This window comes from Castor canadensis, chromosome 13 (assembly GCF_047511655.1).
Source record: "Castor canadensis chromosome 13, mCasCan1.hap1v2, whole genome shotgun sequence".
NCBI lineage: Eukaryota > Metazoa > Chordata > Mammalia > Rodentia > Castoridae > Castor > Castor canadensis.
In genome coordinates, this window is record NC_133398.1 from 12,667,720 (window position 1) to 12,689,575 (window position 21,856).

General features: G+C 37.2%; 1 protein-coding gene and 1 pseudogene across 1 annotated transcript; both read right to left on the reverse strand.

Moving 5' to 3' along the window:
- Positions 1-243: 243 nt before the first annotated feature.
- Positions 244-1,207, reverse strand: LOC141415452 (olfactory receptor 1J21-like; annotated as a pseudogene).
- A 17,914-nt stretch (positions 1,208-19,121) lies between these two features.
- Positions 19,122-20,060, reverse strand: LOC109675206 (olfactory receptor 1J21-like). The gene has a single exon (XM_020151977.2). The coding sequence runs from the start codon at positions 20,058-20,060 to the stop codon at positions 19,122-19,124; it is 939 nt and encodes a 312-aa protein (XP_020007566.2).
- Positions 20,061-21,856: the final 1,796 nt, after the last annotated feature.

The window sequence follows — 21,856 nt, forward strand, 5'->3', positions numbered from 1 at the left end:
AAGAGTTAATGTTGGGACTACAAGAATATTTAAAGTATTGTAGGATGAGACTGCTATGCAAAAAGAAAATATATGCAGATATGTTTCTAAAAATCTTTTTCAAGTCTCTCAAGACCAATGTGACAATTGGACAGAGGGAAAATTCCATCCATGTGAAATACATGCTGATGAAAGAGTGCTACATTAAGATCCTCTAAAAATAGCAATTCAGAGAGGAAAGGATGCATGTGCCAGTTTGAGGTCTCACATCCAGTTGAGAGGAAGACAATGCCCGTTATTCTGGAATATTCTTCTACTAAGTATGTATCCTAGAACTCCTTTCATATCCCTATTCTTTAGACTGTAGATAAAGGGATTTAGCATGGAAGTGACAAGACAGTACAATATAGTCACAAAGACATCTTTATCATTAGTGTTATTGGATGAAGGAAAAAAATGTAGCCCAATAATCAATTCATAGTACAGAAAAACCACAGAGAGGTGAGAGCTACATGTAGAAAGTCCTTTGCAGATTCCCTGAATGGAGGGAGTCCTCAGGATAGTGACCCCAATGTGGCCATAAGAGATAAGAATGCATATGAGTGGTATGGTAATGACCACTGATACTACAATGACGATAACCTTCTCATTGATGGTGGTGTCTGAGTTGGCTTAAGTAAGGCAGAGTGGTCACAGAAAAAGTTGGGCAGAGTGTTGTCTCCAAGAAAAGAGAAATGGGCTAGGAGGAGGGTATGCACAAGAGAACTGGAACAGGATAAGACCCAGGACCGAATTACTAGCAGGAAACATATGTTCTGACTCATAATGGTTGTATAGTGCAGTGGTTGGCAGATGACCACATATCTGTCATATGCCATTGAAATGATAAGGAAGCCATCCAGATCTGCAAAGAATATGAAAAGGTATACCTGGGAAATGCACCCAGCATATGAGATGGATTGACTCTGTTTCAGCATATTCATGAGCATCTTTGGAGCTGTGACTGATGAGAAAGAGATGTCAGTGAAGGCCAAGTGGCTGAGGAAGAAGTACATGGGGTGTGGAGGTGAGAGTCCAGCCTGATAAACAGGATGGTGAGCAGGTTCCCCAGCACGGTGGTCAGGTACATGGCCAGGGAAAGGGCATAGAACATGCTCTGCTCCTCTGGTCGGATGGGGAGCCCCAGGAGGATGAATTCAGACATGCTGCTTTGATTATCTCTCTTCATGCTCTTCTCTTTTGCTATAGATGAAAAAGAGATAGAAATATGAAAGAAAAACAATTAATTTTTGTTATTGCCTGATAAAAACATTAGTTTAAGTAGTTTAAACTAGTTACTTTAAACTAGTCACTATGTGCATTTTACCCAGAATATCTCAAGTTTTTTGCCACACTAATGGAGAGTGACTGTCTAGACATTATTTGCCCATCTAGAAAGCAACTCGATTTTTGAGAGAAACCATGAAATATCTTAATAACTCTCAGACTGGACCAGGTTCAAACTTGTGGAAGCCAAGAGAAAATGATGGAAATCTGAGGTTAAAGAATTAGGATGTGAAGTCAGGTCAAAAACCAGTTATTCAAAAGCTAGAAGATCTCTAAATGCTGGCCTCTCTATCTCTATGCCTCTGAAACACATTCTGTCTAATATCTTATTTCCAGGGATTAGGTTAAGACAGGAGAGTTTAGTAGGCTGTTTGATGCTCCACGATACCAGTTTCTGGAGACTTGGTGGCAATTCCACACACAGCAGGTCAAACAAGGCTATGAAAGGCATGAATCAGTGTCAATAACAAAATATCTACTGACATAGCTCTTAATACATTTATCAATTCTTCCCTTAAGAAAATTGTTCCCCACTCAACATTTTCAGTATTCTATCAACCTTTCTAAAGCAATTTTCATGAAATGTGGAGGAAATAACCATTTGTCTTTCAAATTCCCTTCTGGTGCAAACCATATCATGCTTTTTTTCTAGTCCTTAGAATACCATCATGTACTTAGCTTTTCTACATAAATCTTAGTCCTGCCTAACAAGAAGTTATTTGTGTCTGTCTAGCATAAACAAATAATACCTTCTCTTTTTTGTGGTTCTTAATGCTGATGTTCTATGAGTCTTCTTTTTTAGTTGTTTATTTAAAAAATTGTCAGCATATGTTAATTATACAAAGTGAGGGGTTTTATTGTCTTTTCCAAACATGCACAAAGTGTAATTTGATCAAATAAACTCTCCATCACTCATTCTTAGCCCACTTCAATTCTCCTTTTTATAATTTTCTTGAAGAAATTAAAATTTATTTCTTTGTGCTAATGATTCATAATGCATATTTTTTTCTATGTTTCCAACATTTCTTGTGCTTTACTTATATTGTCATTCCTTTTTCTTTCCCCTTCAGGTCAGTTGATCTTTGACCTACACATGTGAACAATCCCAAAATAATAGGGAAAGAAAACATGATGATTTATCTATTGAAAAATAGGATCCATGTACTATATAAAGACCTATCCAACCTAAAGATCACAATTAGCTATAATCTGCCATTCAAAACAATTCATTTTGGAAGTTAGCTAAAGTTTACATTAATGTATGAATTATCCCAATTTAATTGAAATTATATTTAATATTCCCACATTCTCCAGCTTATTATTTGAAAAATTCTGTTAATGTGATGTTATCAGAGATGGATTATAAATCCATTATGTTATTTCCATGTTAATAACAATCTATTTATTATAATGAAAATATGGAAGTTAACTGTGTGTTGGAAATGAAGTTGTTTCTAATCTTTTTCTATTTCCACAATATTGAAATACAAACCATTGTTCACCTATCATTTTGCACATTACCATATATATGTAGGATAAATTCTTAGAAACCTAGAAATGGAAGTAAATAAAGTCTATAATAATGATTTTGGTAGATTGCCCAACTATAAGTGAATAAGGTGATGAGAAAGCCTATTCTTATGTGTTCTTTAAAAGAAATCCTTAATATAAAATGTGTCACATGAGTTAGTGGAATGGCTCAAGTAGTAGAGTGCCAACCTAGCAAGTGTGAAGCTCTGAGTTCAAACACCAGTACTACAAAAAAAAAAGGACCTGTTACATGAAGATTATTAAAATGGGCGCTCTAAAGTGTTCAGAGAGAATGAGGTCAGGGCATTTGATAAACAGAAAATTCAGGGCCATGGTTAGCCTGGAAAATATAAAGACTGAAGAATTATCAAGTAGCCTGGCTATATAAGAACTTAGCTGCTATAACAGAAAGCTTCAATTCAATTCTGAGAGAACTAGTACACCCAAGAAAAGTAAAGAAGTGACTACAAATTTTAAATGGATTTCTACTTACTGTTGAAGAGATCAGATTATAGCAAGGCAAGAGTATTGGCAGGAATATGAATAGTAGGTTCTTGTAGTAGTTTAGGTACAAAAATAAACCTGTTGCCACCTGGATTGTGCCATCAGAGATGGATAAAATTACAGAGATTTGGCATAAAATTTGGAAGACAGCCCAAGGAGATTCAATAGGGTTAAAGATAAGTAAAAGGGGGTATGCTTTTTCCAATATTACCTCAAATATAGATATAAGATCAATTTAAAACAAGCTATTATGCACGGAGAGTTGTTTCTGCCCTATCCTCTCAAAATTGGGATAGATACTTAATTCAAGATTAATTCCCATACATGGAGCTATATCCCATTTTGTGGCATGAGGTGTTAGAAGTACACACTGGAAAGATACCCATAAACACTTATAAAAATAAATGCAACCATACTACTAAATGTAAATTCTAATCCTGCTCTGATATGATCCCTTAGGGAATGAGCACAGATACCTTCAGCTACAAGTCATGGGAAGGTTTTTCCATTTCTCTCTACAAGTCACAGAAAACAGTGTAAAATTGTGGGGCTCAAATATCCATTGTGAGAAGCAGAATTATGATTTTAGATCTCAATAAGAAAAATATATGGATACATATTTGTTCGCAACTCTTGAGAAATCAGTAAGAGTTTTAATTTTACAAACCATGGAGATAACCCAGAGGGTAGTTCCATATTCCCAGCTCCAAATTAGAGACAAACTATCTATAATTGCCTTTGGCTCCCTTGGGGAAAGAAATACTTGTTGGAGTAGGTATGGAAGGGTTCACCTTAGAGAAATAACGATAATAACCACTATAAAACCATTAGGAATGTAGTGGTTCTCAATTGTTTTTGCTTTTTTAGCTTACATTAGGAAAAATGTGGTTCAGAGTTCATAATGAACCAACCAAGAGGTTGAGTGTGATAACAAAAGCCTCTTGCTTCTGAACCCCATGTTATTTCAGAAGCATCAGAAACATTCCAATACCTTCAGTATCTGACTAAAATAGCAAGAGAAATTATTTATCATCATCACTGCTAAACCATGGGGGATGGAATAAGGTTTATGAAAATCTCAGTCTCATGTCAAAGAACTATTGTGTGAGCATTTGGCTGGTGCAACTTTCACACAACACCCTAAAATAACCACCTAATATATGCTTTCCCCTCAACTCCTTGCAAAATTGTATTCCATACATCTCCAGAGCTATTTCTTCAATGTCTGGTAGAAAATGAATATCATGTGCTCATTACTCAGGGTGAAGATGCATAAATATTTATGTTATGAATTTATTCTATTTATATTAAAATCAACCTTTCCTTAGAAATTCTTATTATACAGTGCTATTCACCGTAGTAATGTTATGGAGTCAGTCTAAGTGCCCATGAAAAGTTGGATAAAGAAAATATGACATGTACACTTAAAGAAGAACAAAATTGTGACATTTGTAGGATAATGGATAGAGCTAGAGATAATGATATTAAGGGAAATAAAGCAAACTCAAAAAATATAACACATGTTTTCTCTCATGTGGAATCTAGATTTTTTTTAAAGATGTGAAAGTAGAAGGACTATTTGGGAAGAGGAAAAGGACCAGCAGGAGGGGGAGGGTGGACAAGAATGGGTAAAGGGGAAATGAATATGATCAAAGTACCTTATATATATGTATGAACATGCCATAATGAAGCCCATTATTCTGCCCAATTAATAGATGCTCACAAAACATATTTGTTCAAGAACTGAATAAATGAAGCACAAAGTAGATTTTAAGTGGCAGAAAATAAAATAGGATTCATCTGGTGGGAAAAGCATAGGTAGATGAGAGGCAGTTTCAAAAGTATAGCAGTGATGGCAGGAAATGTAGCTTAGTGGTACAGTAGTAAAGTGTTTACTTAGCATGTGCAAAGCCCTGGCTTCAATGATGAGAAAGAGAGAGAGAGAGAGAGAGAGAGAGAGAGAGAGAGAGAGAGAGAGAGAGAGAGAGATCATTTGGATTATTTAAAATTTTGTTTTAAATATTGAGCTTCATATTAAGATGCTAGTTAGATTAATAAGGCATCTATGACATTTTTAAAATGTATGGGAGAGATTTTTTATTCTAGTCAATATGAACTGCCAGGGACAGGATCAATCTTCCTGTCTAAAACAACCCCCCCCAAAAGAACCTGACAAAATGCAAGACACTATGACTTTCAAGACATGGGAGATCACAATGTACCATTCTGTATCTTTTGACTGAGAATTAAGTATATTAACATTCAGAATTATAAATAAAAGGTATAAAGTAGTTCCTCCCATTTTATTATAGTGTTTGGTTCTTCCTTACTTTTCATTTGCTTATCTATTCACTTAGTAAGATTTATTCTTTCCCATATTCTCATGGTTGCTTTTATCTTCCTCTTCTATCTGTAGGATTCATTTACGTATCTTCTGCAGTGTTGGTTTAGTGGTCATGGATTGTTTTAGTTTTTGATTATCATGAAAAGTTTTTATTTCTTCTTCAATTATTATGGATAGCTTTGCTGGATTCAATAACCTAGTTTATCATTATTTTCATTTAGGGCTTGAAATATATCACTTAATGCTCTCTTTCATTCTGAAGGTTCTGTTAAGAAATCTACTGTTACTCTGATGGGATTGTCTTCATGCTGGCAACTAGGACCTTTTCTCTTGTAGCCTTCAATATTTCTTCCTTGCTCTACATGATTAATGTTTTAACTATAATATGATGTGGGAGGCTTTTTTTCTGGTCTTCCTGCATAGAGTCCTAAAAACCTCCTGTACCTTAATGACCACTTCTTTCTCAAGATTTGAGAAGTTTATTGCTCTTATTTTATTGAGTTTATTTTCTATGCATTCAGGTTGCCCCTTTTCATTTACAGATTTGATCTTTTATTTTTGTCTCAGAGGTCTTGTATGTTCCATTTATAATTCCTTAGTTTTTTCCTCTATTTTCATCTGCATGTTATAATACATTTACCTTGCCTTCAAGTCCTGATATTTTGTTTTCAATTGATCCACACTAGAAAGACTTTCCACCATACTTTTATTTGACTTAGATTTTCATTTCCAGAATTTAAATTTAAGTTTTTCAGTATTTCTGTATCTTTACCGAATTCCTCTTTCATATCCTGCATTATCTTCTTTATTTCATTCAGCACTGTGAGTTTTCTTAGAATTCATTCAGTCTTTATTCATGTCATCTTTGCTTTCATTGATCATTCTTATAATCATTTTTTAATTCTTTGAGATTTTATCCATTCTACTATTGTTAGTATTAGTTGCTGTGGATTTGTTGAGTTTTGAAGGTGATGTGTTTTCTTGTGTTTCTGCATTGGGATTTGTGCATCTGGTGCCAAACCATTGGTTGAGAGTTTTAATAGCTATAATTTTTCAGTTGAGATATTCTTATTGTTCAAACAGGCAAGCTATTCTCACCACTGGACTTGGTGCTATTTCTCAACATGGACTTGGCATTTGACTCAATACCATACATTCACTTACAAGCTGACAGCACCAGACTTGATCCCTAGCACTGCCTCCAATTGAGAAAAACAAACCTCTTGAAGAGGGGTCCATTGTCTACTTCCAGACTGTGTTCACTATAGAAGCTTCCCTCCTTTATATACTGGAAGTTTTTTCTGTTCAGAGTGAGCTTTATACCTTGTGATCCAGGCAGGGTCACACTTTCTCTACAAGCTCCCTAGTTTGTGTCCCCAGGGGCAACAAGCATCCAAACTTAGTGAAGTTCTTTGAATGTGTCAGAGAATGTGGGGGCATAAAACAGGGCAGTCTGCACTGGATAGGACCTAGGCACTCTGTTTGCTAGCCTCAATGTTTAAAGACCACATCTAGCATTTCTCCCTGTGGGACAGAGGAGGCTGTGGAATTCCTGTGATTTGGAGGTTCTGGACTGAGGGCCCTTAGTCTTAGCTGGCAAAAAATACACACTGGAATGCAGTTTCTAGAGTCAGAGCTCACTGCTCCCATGCTATATACCCAATAGCTCATGCTCTTATATGGAGGAGGAGGCTGTGGACTTCATGTTATTCAGAGTATCTGGATTTAGGTAGCTATGTTCTGCCTGGTAGCATTAACTCACCATCTTGCAGTTCCAGGAAGAAGGTCTCAGTGCTTTCAGACCCCATTCAGTAGTGCACCTGCTTGCAGTGGGGAGGAGGCTGTGTAATGTGATTCAGTTTTCTTAGTAGCAAACACACAACTGGATGTAGTACCAAAAGATGGGCCTCAGTGCTTTTAGACCCTGCTAAGCAGTTTAACTCCCTGTTGCAGGAAGGAATCTATGGATATTATAATGATTTGGAGAGTCTTGTCTGAAGACCCTCAGATCCACTTATCTAGTACACACTGGGATGCAGTTCCCAGAGGCTGGTCTGAGGGCTTTCAGACCCTGCCTACCAGTTCACCTCCCTGTCTGGGGAACAGGCTGTAAATATTACCTGATTTGGAGGGGCTGGGGTTTTGGCTCTCAGATTCATGTGGCAGCCAACACCCATAGGAAGGAGGCAGGACTTAGATGCCAAATACTCTGCCAGTCCCAGGCTGTGTACTTTGTTTCCACCATGAATCTCAGGTGAGGATTTGCTCCTCTCCAGGGAGGACAGGGCCTCCAATCACAGCACCCTCAGTTATGGTAGCTCCCGACTGCTTAAAATTCACTGTGGGTCTACATCAGACATCCTTCCTCTCCATGCACACCTCCCATGGCCGTCACCCATTCAGACAGTACAGCTGAGTGTCCCAAGACTCCTTGAGCCACAACTGTTCCTTGTTTTCAAGCCCCAGAATAGTTCCACAATAGGTCTTCTTTGAAGATAGCATCTTGCAACAGCTCTCAGAGATATGGGGAGTGATAGAATGTCTTTTCTTCACCCAGGCTAGGCTTGCACATGAGAGCAGTCACTCCCTCATGAAATCTCCACACTGAAGTTAAGACTTGTGTGGGAGGTATGAACTTAACTTGAAGTGAAAATTGCCAGTCTGTTGCCAGAGCCATCTAGCTTACTCTGTAATTGTGTCTTTAGTCTCTCCCCTTCCCAGTGAGCTAACGATGGGACTGCACTGTCTGCTGCTTTTCTCTGTTGTCTCTGTTTCTCCATGCTTTTCTGATGTCCTGATACATGTTTCCTGATGTTCTCTTTCTCTCTTTCTCTTCAGAATATTGTTCTTTTCATTCACAGAGCCAAAATGGTGGACACTTCTAATCAGCAAGCTTGCCCTGCCCTCTACACATAATTTAAAGGGATTTTTCATTCCATTGGTAATAAGTTCTACTTCTCTATCAGACATCTAATTAAGGTAAATCTCTGGGTACACAATTTAAAACTCTTTTGAATATATATGCAGTGGATGAATGTACAAGAATGTTTGTAATGCATGACTGAAATAGAAAAATGATGAAGGCAAAAATAAACTATGGTCATTGAAAGTGTGATATAGTCTCATAGTACCAGAAGAAAATGTATAGATGAATTTCACAAAAATAGTAGTACACAGCAAAAGCAGAATAAATATAGTCTTATTTAACTTGTAGGCAATTCTGAAGCAGGGAAGGGTAAAAGATCAATGCAGAAATGTTAAAGTCCTAATAAAATGGAAGAGAACATTGAAAATAGTCAAGATCATTACCTTCAAGAGGAAAAGCAACACATCAGGAAAGGGACAGAAAGCACTTCAATAGTATTTTTAGTTCTCAATTATGCTAGCCTAGAGATTGTTAAATAAATTATTTTCAGAAGTTGTGCTGCCTCTGCCCCCAGATGATGCTGGTTGATGTACCACCGCTGTAGCCTCACCAAACACTCCTTGCAGGTGGATATACCTTACAGGAAAAACCACTGAGAAGAGGCAAAACTGACTCCTCCACACCTCCAGCCTGCACATAGCATCTCCACTTCACATTAAATGAGAAACCAAGAGAGATCCCGCATTGCCACCAGACGGCAGCATCCAGACGGCTTGGGAAGATGCAGACCACAAGGTGAGCTAAGTGGCACATGGTATTCCCACAGACAACTCTGGGCCAGATCACCATATCACACAGGGAGGTATGTGGATAGGTAATACACCTAAGAAACTAGATGGCATTTGTTGCCCTCAACGCAGAGAAACTAAAGCAGATACTTTAAAGCAACTGAGGCCAATAGGAGAAGGGGATCAGGAACTAGAGAAAAGGTTAGATCAAAAAGAATTAACTTAGAAGGTAACACACATGCACAGGAAATTAATGTGTGTCAACTCCCTGTATAGCTATCCTTATCTCAACTAGCAAAAACCCTTGGTCCTTCCTATTATTGCTTATACTCTCTCTTCAACAAAATTAGAGATAAGGGCAAAATAGTTTCTGCTGGGTAGCGAGGGGGTTGGGGGGACATGTAGGGGCCAGGGGGGTAAGGGAGGGGTTGGAGGAAGGGGGGGAGAAATGACCCAAACATTGTATGCAAATATGAATTAAAAACAAGAAAAGAAATATTTTCTAACATTATCATTTTAAATGTAGTCATATGTCCCTTGTACATGAAAACAAATACATGTATCAGTGTACTGTGTCATATATTACATATATTAACCATATATGTTGCATACATTATTTTATTTCTATGTTATTTCAATATTTTTGTAAAGATTGATGCAAAATTTCTAGGAAACTGGCTAAATGTGTTGCAGAATTTTGAAAAATGTTCACTGGCTTATAGGTATCAAGGTTGTACTTCACATTCATAGCAGTTTGAGTTTCACTTCTTCTAGATGTGCTAGCTTAGTAGAACACAGCTAGTTAATAAACCTTTTTATTTATTTATTTTTATTTCCTTTATTCATATGTGCATACAATGATTGGGTCATTACTCCCCCCTTCCCCCATCCTCTCCCTTTCCCCTACCTGCTCCTTCTCACCCCCACCCCCTCACTTCCAAGCAGATACTGTTTTGCCCTTATCTCTGATTTTGTTAAGAGAGAGTATAAACATTGATAAGGAGGACCAGGTGTTTTTGCTAGTTGAGGTAAGGATAGCTTTATAGGGAGAGTCCTAGTTTTGCTTCCATGTACATATGTGTTACTTTCTAAATTGATTCTTCTTGAACTAACCTTTTCTCTAGTTCCTAGTTGCCTTCTCCTTTTAGCCTCTGCTGCTTTGAAGTTTCTGCATTAGCTCCTTTGCATTGAAGACATCAAATGCTATCTTTTTTTGGGGGGGGTACCTATCTATCCTCATACCTCCCTTGTGTGCACTTGCCTTACCATGTAATCAAAGTCCTATCCCCTTGTTGTGTTTGCCCTTGATCTAAAGTCTGCATATGAAGGAGAACACACGATTTTTGGTCTTCTGGGCCTGGCTAGCCTTGCTCAGGATGATGTTCTCTAGTTCCATCCATTTGCTTGTGAATGATAAGATTTCATTCTATGTCATGGCTGGGTAAAATTCCATTGTGCATAAATACCACATATTCTTAATCTGTTTGTCAGTAGTGGAGCATCTTGGTTGCTTCCATAACCTGGCTATTGTGAATAGTGCTGCAATAAAAATGGGTGTGCAAGTACCTCTGGAGTAATCTGTGTCCCATTATTTTGGGTATATCCCCAAGAGTGGTATTGCTGGATCAAATGGCAGATCTATGTTTATATTTTTAAGAAGCCTTCAAATTTTTTTCCAGATTGATTGTACTAGTTTACATTCCCACCAGCAGTGTATAAGGTTTCCTTTTTCTTCGCATCCTTGCCAACACCTGTTGTTGTTGGTGTTTCTAATGATGGCTGTTCTAACAGGGTTGAGGTGGAATCTTAGTGTAGTTTTGATTTGCATTTCCTTTACTGCTAGAGATGGTGAGCATTTTTTACTGTGTTTTTTGGCCATTTGAATTTCTTCTTTTGAGAAAGTTCTGTTAAGTTCACTTGTCCATTTCTTTATTGGTTCATCAACTTTGGGAGAGTTAACTTTTTTGAGTTACCTGTATATTCTGGTTATCAGTCCTTTGTCTGATGTGTAGCTGGCAAATATTTTCTCCCACTCAGTGGGTGGTCTCTTCAGTTTAGACACCATTTCATTGTTGAGTAGAATCTTTTTAGTTTTATGAAGTCCCATTTGTCTATGCTTTCTCTTAGTTGCTGAGCTGCTGGGTTTCATTGAAGAAGTCCTTGCTTCTACCTATTATTTCCAAGGTATTTCCTACTCTTCCTGTACCAACTTTAGAGTTTGGGGTCTTGATCCATTTTGAGTTAATACTAGTATAGGGTGATAAACATAGATCTAATTTCAGTTTTTTGCAGACTGCTAACCAGTTTTCCCAACAGTTTTTGTTGAAGAGGCTGTCTTTTCTCCATTGTATATTTTTAGCGCCTTTGTCAAAAATAAGTTGGATATAGTAGTGTGAATTCAGATCTGGGTCCTCTATTCTGTTCCACTGGTCTTCATGTCGTTTTTGTGCCAGTACCATGCTGTTTTTATTGCTATTTCTTTGTAATATAGTTTGAAGTCGGGTATTGTGATACCTCCAGCATTGCTCTTTTTGCTAAGTATTGCCTTGGCTATTCGTGGTCTCTTGTGTTTCCAAATAAATTTTAGGTTAGATTTTTCAATCTCTTTGATGAATGTCATTGGGATTTTGATGGAAATTGCATTGAACGTGTAGATTGCTTTCAGTAGTATAGCCAATTTTACTATGTTGATTCTACCTATCCATGAACATGGGAGATCTCTCCAACTTCTATAATCTTCCTCTGTCTCTTTCTTCAGGGGTTTATAGTTTTCCTTGTAGAGTTCATTCACATCTTTTGTTAAGTTTATTTCTACATATTTGATTTTTTTGAAGCTATTGTAAATGAAATTATTTTCATATATTTTTTCTCAGTTTGTTCATTATTAGTGTATAGAAAAGCTAATGATTTTTGTAAGTTGATTTTGTATCTTGCCACCTGGCTATAGCTGTTGATGGTGTCTAGGAGTTTTTGGGTAGAATTTTTTGGGTCTTTAAGGTATAGGATTATATCGCCTGCAAATAGGGATATTTTGACAGTTTCTTTACCTGTTTGTATTCCTTTTATTTCTTCTTCTTGCCTTTTTGTTTTGGCTAGGAATTCCATTACTTTGTTGAATAGGAGTGGGGATAGTGGGCATCCATGTCTCATTCCTGATTTTAGAGGAAATGGTTTCAGTTTTTCCCCATTGAGTATAATGTTAGCTGTAGGTTTGTCATATATAGCTTTTATAATCCTGAGGTACATTCCTTCTATTCCTAGTTTTCTTAGAGCTTTTATCATGAAGTGTTGTTGGATCTTATCAAAGGATTTTCCTGCATCTATTGAGATGACCAAGTGGTTTTTGTCTTTGCTTCTATTAATGTGCTGTATTACATTTGTTGATTTGTGTATGTTGAGCCACCCCTGGATTTCTGGGATGAAGCCAACTTAGTCATGGTGAATAATCTTTTTGATGTGTTGTTGGATTTGGCTTTCCATTATTTTATTGAGTATTTTTGTATCAGTGTTCATTAAGGAGATTGGCCTATGGTTCTCCTTTTTGGAAGTGTCTTTGCCTGGTTTGGGGATGAGTGTAATACTGGCTTCATAAAATGTATTAGGCAGTTTTCCTTCCCTTTCTATTTCATGGAACAGTTTAAGGAGGGTTGGTATTAGTTCTTTAAATGTCTGATAGAATTCAGCAGAGAATCCATCAGGTCCTGGAGTTTTCTTTTTGGGGAGACTCTTAATTGCTGCTTCAATTTCATTTTGTTCTATAAATCTATTCAGGTGATTAATGTCCTCTTGGTTCAATTTTGGAGATCATAAGTATCTAGAAATTTATCCATTTCTTCAAGATTTTCATATTTATTAAAATATAGGTTCTCGAAGTAGTCTCCGATGCTTTCCAGGACTTTCATGGTGTTTGTTGTTATCTCCCCTTTGCATTCCCGATTTTACTGATTTGAGTTTTTTCTCTCCTCATTTTAGTCAGGTTTGCCAGGGGTCTGTTGATCTTGTTTATTTTTCAAAGCACCAACTTTTTGTTTATTAATTCTTTTTATGGTTTTTTTGTTTCTATTTCATTGATTTCAGCTCTTATTTTTATTATTTCTCTCCTGTTTGTTTTGGGATTTAACTGTTTTTCTAGGAGTTTGAGATATAACATTAGGTCATTGATTTGAGATCTTTCTTTTTAATATATGCACTCATGGCTATAAACTTTCCTCTCAGGACTGCCTTTGCTGTGTCCCACAGATTCCGGTAAGTTGTGTTTTCATTTCATTACCTTCCAGGAACCTTTTAATTTCCTCTTTTATTTCACCAATGAACCATTGGTTATTGAGCAATGTCAATTTCCAGCTTCTTGAATTTTTTTTGTTATTATTTTTGTTGTTGAGTTCTAGTTTTAATGCATTATGATCAGATAGAATGCATGATATTATTTGTATTTTCTTATATTTGCTGAGGCTTGCTTTGTGCCCTAAGATATGATCAATTTTGGAGAAGGTTCCATGTAGAAGTTGGATGAAATGTTCTGAAGACATCAACTAGGTCCATTTGCTCTATGGTATGTTTTAGGTCTAGGATTTTTTTATTGATTTTTTGTTTGTGTGACCTATCTATTGGTGATAGGGGGTATTGAAGTCTTCCACTCCCACTGTGTTGGAGTTTATGTATGTTTTTAGGCCCTTCAGGGTATGTTTGATGAAATTGGGTGTGTTGAGGTTGAGTGCATATAGGTTGATAATTGTTATTTCCTTTGGATGGATTTCCCCTTTTAGTAGTATGGAATGTCCTTCTTTGTCTCATTTTATCAGTGTGGGTTTGAAGTCTACTTTGTCCGAGATAAGTATTGCTAGTCCTGCCTGTTTTGGGGGACCATTGGCTTAGTAAATCTTCCAGCCTTTCATCCTAAGCCTATGTTTATTTTTATCGATGAGATGGGTCTCCTGTAAGCAACAAATTGTTAGATATTCCTTTTTAATCTAGTTTGTCAAATGGTGTCTTTTGATGGGGGAATTAAGTCCATTAACATGGAGTGTTAGTATTCATAGGTATGGTAATTCCTGTCTTTTAGTTGTCTCAGTTGTTTAAGAGTTTGATTGTGCACAGCTAAATCAATGTTACTCTCTACTCTCTTGCCTTTTCTTCTCCTGTGATTTGGTACTGGCTGTCCTTTCATGGTTATGTTGGTTTTCGCTTTCTTTGTGTAGACTCTCTTGAAGAATCTTTTGTAGTGGTGGCTTTGTGGTCACATATTGTTTTAGTTTCTGCTTATCATGGAAGGCTTTTATTGCTCCACCTATTTTGAATGATAGTTTTGCTGGGTAGAGGATCCTAGGGTTGAAGTTATTTTCATTCAGTGCCCAGAAGCCTTCACCCCATGCTCTTCTTGCTTTTAGTGTTTCTGTTGAGAAATCTCCTGTGATTTTGATGGGTTTACCTTTGTAAGTTATTTTTTTCTCTCTTACAGCCTTCTATATTCTTTCTCTGTACTTGGTGCTTGTTGTTGTAATGATAATATGTTGTGGGGTAGGTCTATTTTGGTCAAGTCTGTTTAGTGTCCTGGAGGCTTCCTGTACCTGAATGGGCATAGTTTTCTCTATATTTGGGAAGCTTTCTGTTATTATTTTGTTAAATATATTACAAATTCCTTTTTCTTGCACCTCTTCTTCTTCAATGCCATTGATTCTCAGGTTTGGTCCTTTGATGGAGTTGTTGAATTCTTGCATGTTCCTTTTACAGGTCTTGAGTTGTCTAAGTAGTAGTTCTTCAGTTTTTCCTTTAATTACCATTTCATCTTCAAGTTCTGAGATTCTGTCTTCTGCTTGTTCTAGTCTGCTGGATTGGCCTTCCATTTTGTTTTGCATTTCTGTTTTGTTCTTTTTTTCTGAGGTTTTCCATATCCTGTGTCACTGCCTCTTTAATATTGTCTATTTTCATCCTGAGTTCATTTATCTCCCTATTTATGGTGTTCTTTGTTTCACTTTGGTGTTTATACAGTGCTTCTATAATTTCTTTTATTTGTTCTTGTGCTTTTTCAAATTCTCTATTTTTGTTGTCTTGGTATTTCTTGAGTGTCTCCTGTACATTTTGGTTGATCATATCCAGTATCATCTCTATAAAGTTCTTGTTGATTACTTGCAGGATTTCTTCTTTCAGAGTGTTCTTGTGGGTTCTTTGTCATAGTTTATCTTTGTTTTATTGGAGTCTAGATCTGGGCTTTTGTTTTTTTCATTTCCCTCTGGTTCCTGTACTAATTTATTATTGGGGGAAAAATGGTTTCCATCTTTTTTCTGCCTTCCCATCATTTCATTTGCTGCTGTTACTGTCCTTGTACTGTGTGCAGTTTAGTATTGTCTAGCTAGTAATAGTAAAAATGAGTGAAAGGGTAGGAGGAGAAAGAAAACAAAGGTAAGGAAAAAAGAAAGGAGAAGGAACAAAAGATACAAAGCCAAAGAAATAAACAGGGAGAGATAGTGTACTAATCTGCAGTGAGCTAAACAGGCATTAGAGAGACAGAGAAAGAGGAAAAAAAAAACCCCAGGTTCAAATGCAATAGAGTTTCAACCTTAATATTTCTATTTCTGGTGTTACATCTTCAGCATCCAGTTGGTGTTTGAATAGTAGTTCTGTCGTTGTCACATATAAGGAAAAAAATAGAAAATGTATCTAAAACTATAAAAGAATAAAAGTTGCAGGTCCAGAAACCATGCCATTTCCATCTTAGTAGTTGTAGTGTTGTTCCTTCAGCATCCAGTCTTGGTGTTGTTATTTAACTGGTAGCTCTGTGGTTATCTCACCAGGTTATTGGATCTGGAGACAGCTTGGTGAACCTTTATCTGCTCTGTTTGAGGGGGGCAGCTCACCTGGTACCTACTGTCAGCCTGCTGCTGCTGCGGGCTTCATTTATTACAGTTCTCAGGGATGAGTTATCACACTCACCTAGTCCAGCTGGCTTTATTTACAGTTCTTCTGGACACCTGCCCCTTTTCTTTTCTCCAGTGTACAGCCCTACCAGCCTGCTGCAATTGCAGTCCTTGTTTATTTACAGTTGATGTGGGGACTGCCCTCCCCTACTCTCTGGTGGTGTGTGCCTTATGTCAGTCACTGTTGGAAGCCTACCCTCTCCAAGCACGCTGGGGGGTGGTGCTACACCCTCCTTCTCTGGCTGGCTTGTTTATTTATAGTTCACGTGGGGAAGTGCTCCTCCCCCTCTCTCTGGTGAAGCATGCTGCTCCTCAGCCGCTGTTGGAAGCTTTCCCCTCTCCAAGCTCTCTGTGGGGGACTTCACCCCTGCCTTCTTCTTCAGGCTTGTTTATTTAGAGTTCACATGGGGAAGTGCCCCTCCCCCTTACTCTGGAACTCAGGGTGCCCTGCCCTCTTTGTTATGTGTCCTTTTTTTCAGTTGCTTGTTTATTATTAGTTTTTTTTGCTGGGTGGGGGTCAGTCTGTCCAGCAGGATATGCTGATTTTTCTCAGGGGTGGCTGTGGGAGAACTGCATGCCACTTATTGCTCACCTGTGGGTCTGTCAAGCAGGTTAGGAGCCAGTACCTGGTGGCATGGGAGCCCTCCTGGTTTCTCCATATTCCATGACGTGGGGGAGCTATGTGTGGGCTTGGGGTGCAGAGGTCGAAGTTTTGCCTCTTCTTGGTGGTTTTTCCTGTCCGGTGTGTCTCCAGCATCTCAGGAAAATTTTTACTTTAAGGAACACACGCTATTGCTTCTCCCTCTAGTTGCCATCTTGGAAAAACCCCTAAATCTTTTTAAAATTTAAACTCCTACATTAAATGACGTATAAGAACTAAATGAAATACTTGATATGGAAATGTGTGTCACAGCAAACAGTTTGTAGCAAGGAAGTACCTTTCTCTTGAGCAGAAGCAGTTTCCCAAGGACTAAAACAAAATTTTACTATTTCTTTTGCAAAGAGGAAACTGCATTTATGTAGTAGGTCACAGAAATACCTTTTTCATTTCATAATAAAATGTAGTTGGAGCTCCAATTAATTTCTCTTCACACTTTGTACTTGTACCCCATGTTGTCTGGACTTGTCCTGGCTTGTTACAGAAAGCCACCTAATTTCAATTTGTGCTCAGGCTCACTCATTTTGAGGATAAAGTTCTCTGCCTACTTACCATGATTCCAACAAAATAAACAATTTGATAATGGATAAAAATTACAAACATATGGAGAAAACAGAGGGAAAGGAATGGGGAAAAGCTGGTCCATGGTTACTAGTTACAGTTGTGTAAGAGGAATTAGTTCTGGTTTTCTATTGCATAGGGTGACCATAGAGAATGTTAACGTACTATGTATTTAACAATGATCAAAGAAAGGGTATTGAGTGTTTTCACCACAAGGAAGTGGTACATGTTAGAGAAGATAGATGCAGTTTTCCTGATCTGAATATTATACACAATCCACATATGGAAACATCACATGATAATCTTTAAGTGAATATGGTTTTATGTGTCAATTAAAGAAGCAAAAAAAAATTAATAAACAATAAAGGAATTACAAAGAAGAGTAAAATTATGTTTCTTTTAAAATTATTATCAGTAATGCAATAAGTCAGCCTCATTCACAGATTTATTACTCTGTCAAAAATAATATATCAAAAATTCAAAAGACAGTGCAAAATCAAATATTTTAAGTTCCTGCATCTGCACAATGTAGCTCAGTTGCTGAAAAGAAGCTCTCAGTTTGTCCTATAATATCATCAGTGGTGTTTAAACCATTGTATGATCTACTGTTTTCCTGCTCTTAATTTTTCTTGCCCCTAAAATAAACCTCCTCAAAAGCAAATGGTACCCAAAAGCAAGGTAAAAAGTTAATGTGTTTAATTGAAGTGATAAAGTGAAAAATTCAGATTTGCTGAAAAGTGGCATGTCTTTATCAGAAGTTAGGTGGTGTTATAGGAGAATGAATGAATCACCTACAGCACAGTACCGAACTCTGTGTATCTTGAGCACTCATGGCTTTTCCTCAGTGGCTGCCACCTTGAAACCATATACCTAGAGATACCAGGGGCTTAATGTACTGAGGTTTTAACTCAGGGTCTTCCTTGGTAAGGTCTTTACCATTAGAGCCATGCTTCCAGTCTTTCTTTTTCTTTTTGCTTTTGTTTATTTTTCAGATAGGGTCTCATACTTTGTACCCAGGGATAGCCTTAGGGTGTGATCCTCCTGCTTCTGTCTTCCATGAAGTTGGGATTACAGATGTGGAGCAACACACCCAATCTGTTTTTTTCAGATAGGGTCCATCTAACTTTTCCCTGGCTGGTCTCAAAATATGATCTTCCCATCTCTGCCTCCCATATAACTGGGATTATAGGTGTGAATCACTATGCTCAGCCTGGAAAACTAAATTCTATTAGCGATTACTCACACAAATAAATTTCAAGTAAATTAAATTAAATTCGAAAATAAAAATAATGAAAACAGCAAATGTAGTATTTTTGTTACCTTGGGAAAAAAACCTTTGCTATAAGAGGTGATTATCACACTCCCCCCCCACAAAAAGACTAAAATCAGGAACCACATAAAATGTAAAATGTTTGTAGGGCAAGAATACTATGTGAAAAGGAAAAATGTTCAGGTGCTTGCAGAAACCTTCCACAAGACTATAAAAAACAATATTACAACTGAACAGTGGGAAAACTCCATCTGAGGGAAATGAGTGCTGAGAAAAAAGTGTTACATTAAAATTCCCTAAAAACAGTAATTCACAAAGGAAAGGATGCATGGGTGGTATTGAGAAATTCTCATGTCAAGTTAATAGGAAAGTCAGTGTCCATCATCTTGAAAAAGACCCTCTACTGAGGATGTTACCCAGTGCTCCTTTCATATCCTGGTTCCTCAGACTGTAGATAAAGGGATTCAGCATGGGTGTGACCAGTGTGTACAGCACAGACACAATGACATCCTTGTCATTAATGTTATTGGATGAAGGGATAAAGTATAGCCCAATAATTGCTCCATAGTACAGAGCAACCACAGAGAGATGAGAGCCACATGTGGACAGGGCTTTGCAGATTCCCTTGATGGAAGGAGTTCTTAAGATGGTGGCCCCAATGTGGCTGTAAGAGACCAGAATGCATATGAATGGTACAGTGATGACTACTACTCCTACAGTGAGGATAACCAGATCATTCATTGTAGTGTCTGAACTGGACAACTTAAGTAAAGCAGAGAGATCACAGAAGAAGTGAGGTAGAGTGTTGTCTCCATAGAAAGAAAGATGGGCTAGGAGGAGGGTGTGCACAAGGGCACTGGCACAGGATAAGACCCAGGACATAATAAGTAACAGTAAACATAAACTCTGAGTCATGATTCTGGGATAGTGCAATGGATGACAGATGGCCACATATCTGTCATATACCATTGAGGTAAGAAGGAAACTGTCAAGATCCCCAAATAGTAAAAAAAAGTACACCTGGGAAATGCACCCAGCATATGAGATGGATTTACTGTGTGTCAGCATATTCATGAGCATCTTTGGAGCTGTGACTGATGAGAAAGAGATGTCAGTGAAGGCCAAGTGGCTGAGGAAGAAGTACATGGGGGTGTGGAGGTGAGAGTCCAGCCTGATAAACAGGATAATGAGCAGGTTCCCCAGCACGGTGGTCAGGTACATGGTCAGGAACAGGGCATAGAACATGCCTTGCTCCTCTGGCAGGATGGGGAGCCCCAGGAGGATGAATTCAGACACACTGCTCTGATTACCTCTCTTCATACTCCTCTTCTTCTCTTTTGCTTCAGATATAAAAGGAATAAAAGTGTGAAGACATACAAGTCATTGCTATTTCATGTAATAAAAATGATTTTATAAACTAGTCAATAAGTACATTTTACTTGAATTATCTCAAAGTTTTGGCACTAATAGTCTGACCAAAGCACATCATTTTTCCACTTCCTAGTCAACTCAACATTCTTTGTAGAAACCTATCAGTTCATACCAGGATCATATCTGAGGATCTATGTGGAAATCTGAGATTAAGTACTTAGGTTCAAGGTCAGGTGAGTAACAAGTTAATTGAACATAATAGATCTTTTATCATTTGTTGCTTCCCTTAACCTTGCCCATGCCTCTGAAACACACTTTTTCTAATTCTTTATTTCCTGCAGTTTGATCAAGATGAGATTACCCAATGGGCTGCTTTAAAGCTCCAAGATATTAATATATGGAGACTTGCTGGAAATAGCATAGGTAGCAGGTCAATCAAGGGGATTAAGGCCATGATTCTAGTCCAACAATGTAAAATATCTAGTGACATCATTTGGAATGTATTTATTAGTTCTTCTTTGAATAAAATGCATTTCAACCCCACATTTTCAGTCTTCTACCATCCTTTTATATAATGTAAATTAAATGTTTATTTCTTTTTCAAATTATTTTATTGTGTATTCCCTCAACTCAAACCATATCATCCTTTTCCAAGTCCTTAGACTGCCAGGCAATATTTGACTTTTCTAGTCAAATCCCGGATCTGCCAAAGAAGGTCTTTGTGTCTATCTGACATAATCAAAGGAAACTTTTCCTTTTTTTATGGTTCCTAACTTAGCTTTTATGCCAGTGATCGTTTATAGCAATCTTCCCAGTCGTATTTCTAGTATTTCTGAATACTATAATTCCTCTTTTTCTCTGGTGGATCAGCTGCTCTTAGATATATTCATGTGAACAATATCAAATTGATAGCTAAAGAAGACAGGATGATCTGTTTACTAAAAACAGAACCAATAAACTATGCAAAGATGCATCCAATCTGAATACCATTGTCTTGAAGAGCTAGGGTGGTGTCTCAAGTTAGGATTGATCACTCATTTTGGGAGTTGACTGAAGTTTACTCCCATCCTGAATGAAATTACTTTTAAAATTTCTACATGCTTCAGCTCAGTACATTGTTTTAATGTAATGTTGTTATCTGAGATGAATTATATATTCAGCTAAATTACTCATTATTTTGTTAATAATCAGGTTATCATAACGAAAAATTCAATTAGTTATCTTTGGACACTTACATTTTTTCTATTTTCTTTATTCAATAATATAAACATTTTCTTTAGATGTCATTTTTCACATACAAATTGTAAGATGAGTTCCAGAAATAGAATTGGAGGGAATGTATATTCATGTTTTCAATAAATCATTGAATTACAGAGGCTAAGGTGATGAGCAAGACTAAATATCTATGTGATCTTTAAAAGGAGCCCTGAATATACAAGCCTCTCATATGAAAAGCATAATGATGGGTTTATGTTTATTATGAAAAACATAAGCATGTGGAGAAGAGAGGACTAGGACATTTGTAGAACAGAACAAAAAAATTAAGAATATTGTCAGTCTGGGGAAGATTTTCAGTCTTCCATCATTCTTCTATGTTAGTGTTGGACAATTATTGAGGGCTCAAATTATGTTAGACCTTTTCTACCAAAATTGAAAGTTTCAGTTCTATTATCAAAGCAATAGAATACATAAGAAAAAGATAAAGAAAAAAGTGGCTGAAATTTAAATATGTTACTGTCTACTGT

Bases quoted from the DNA above. Each gene is read 5' to 3' on its own strand.
- LOC109675206 (XM_020151977.2), bottom strand. From the start codon at position 20,060: ATGAAGAGAGGTAATCAGAGCAGTGTGTCTGAATTCATCCTCCTGGGG.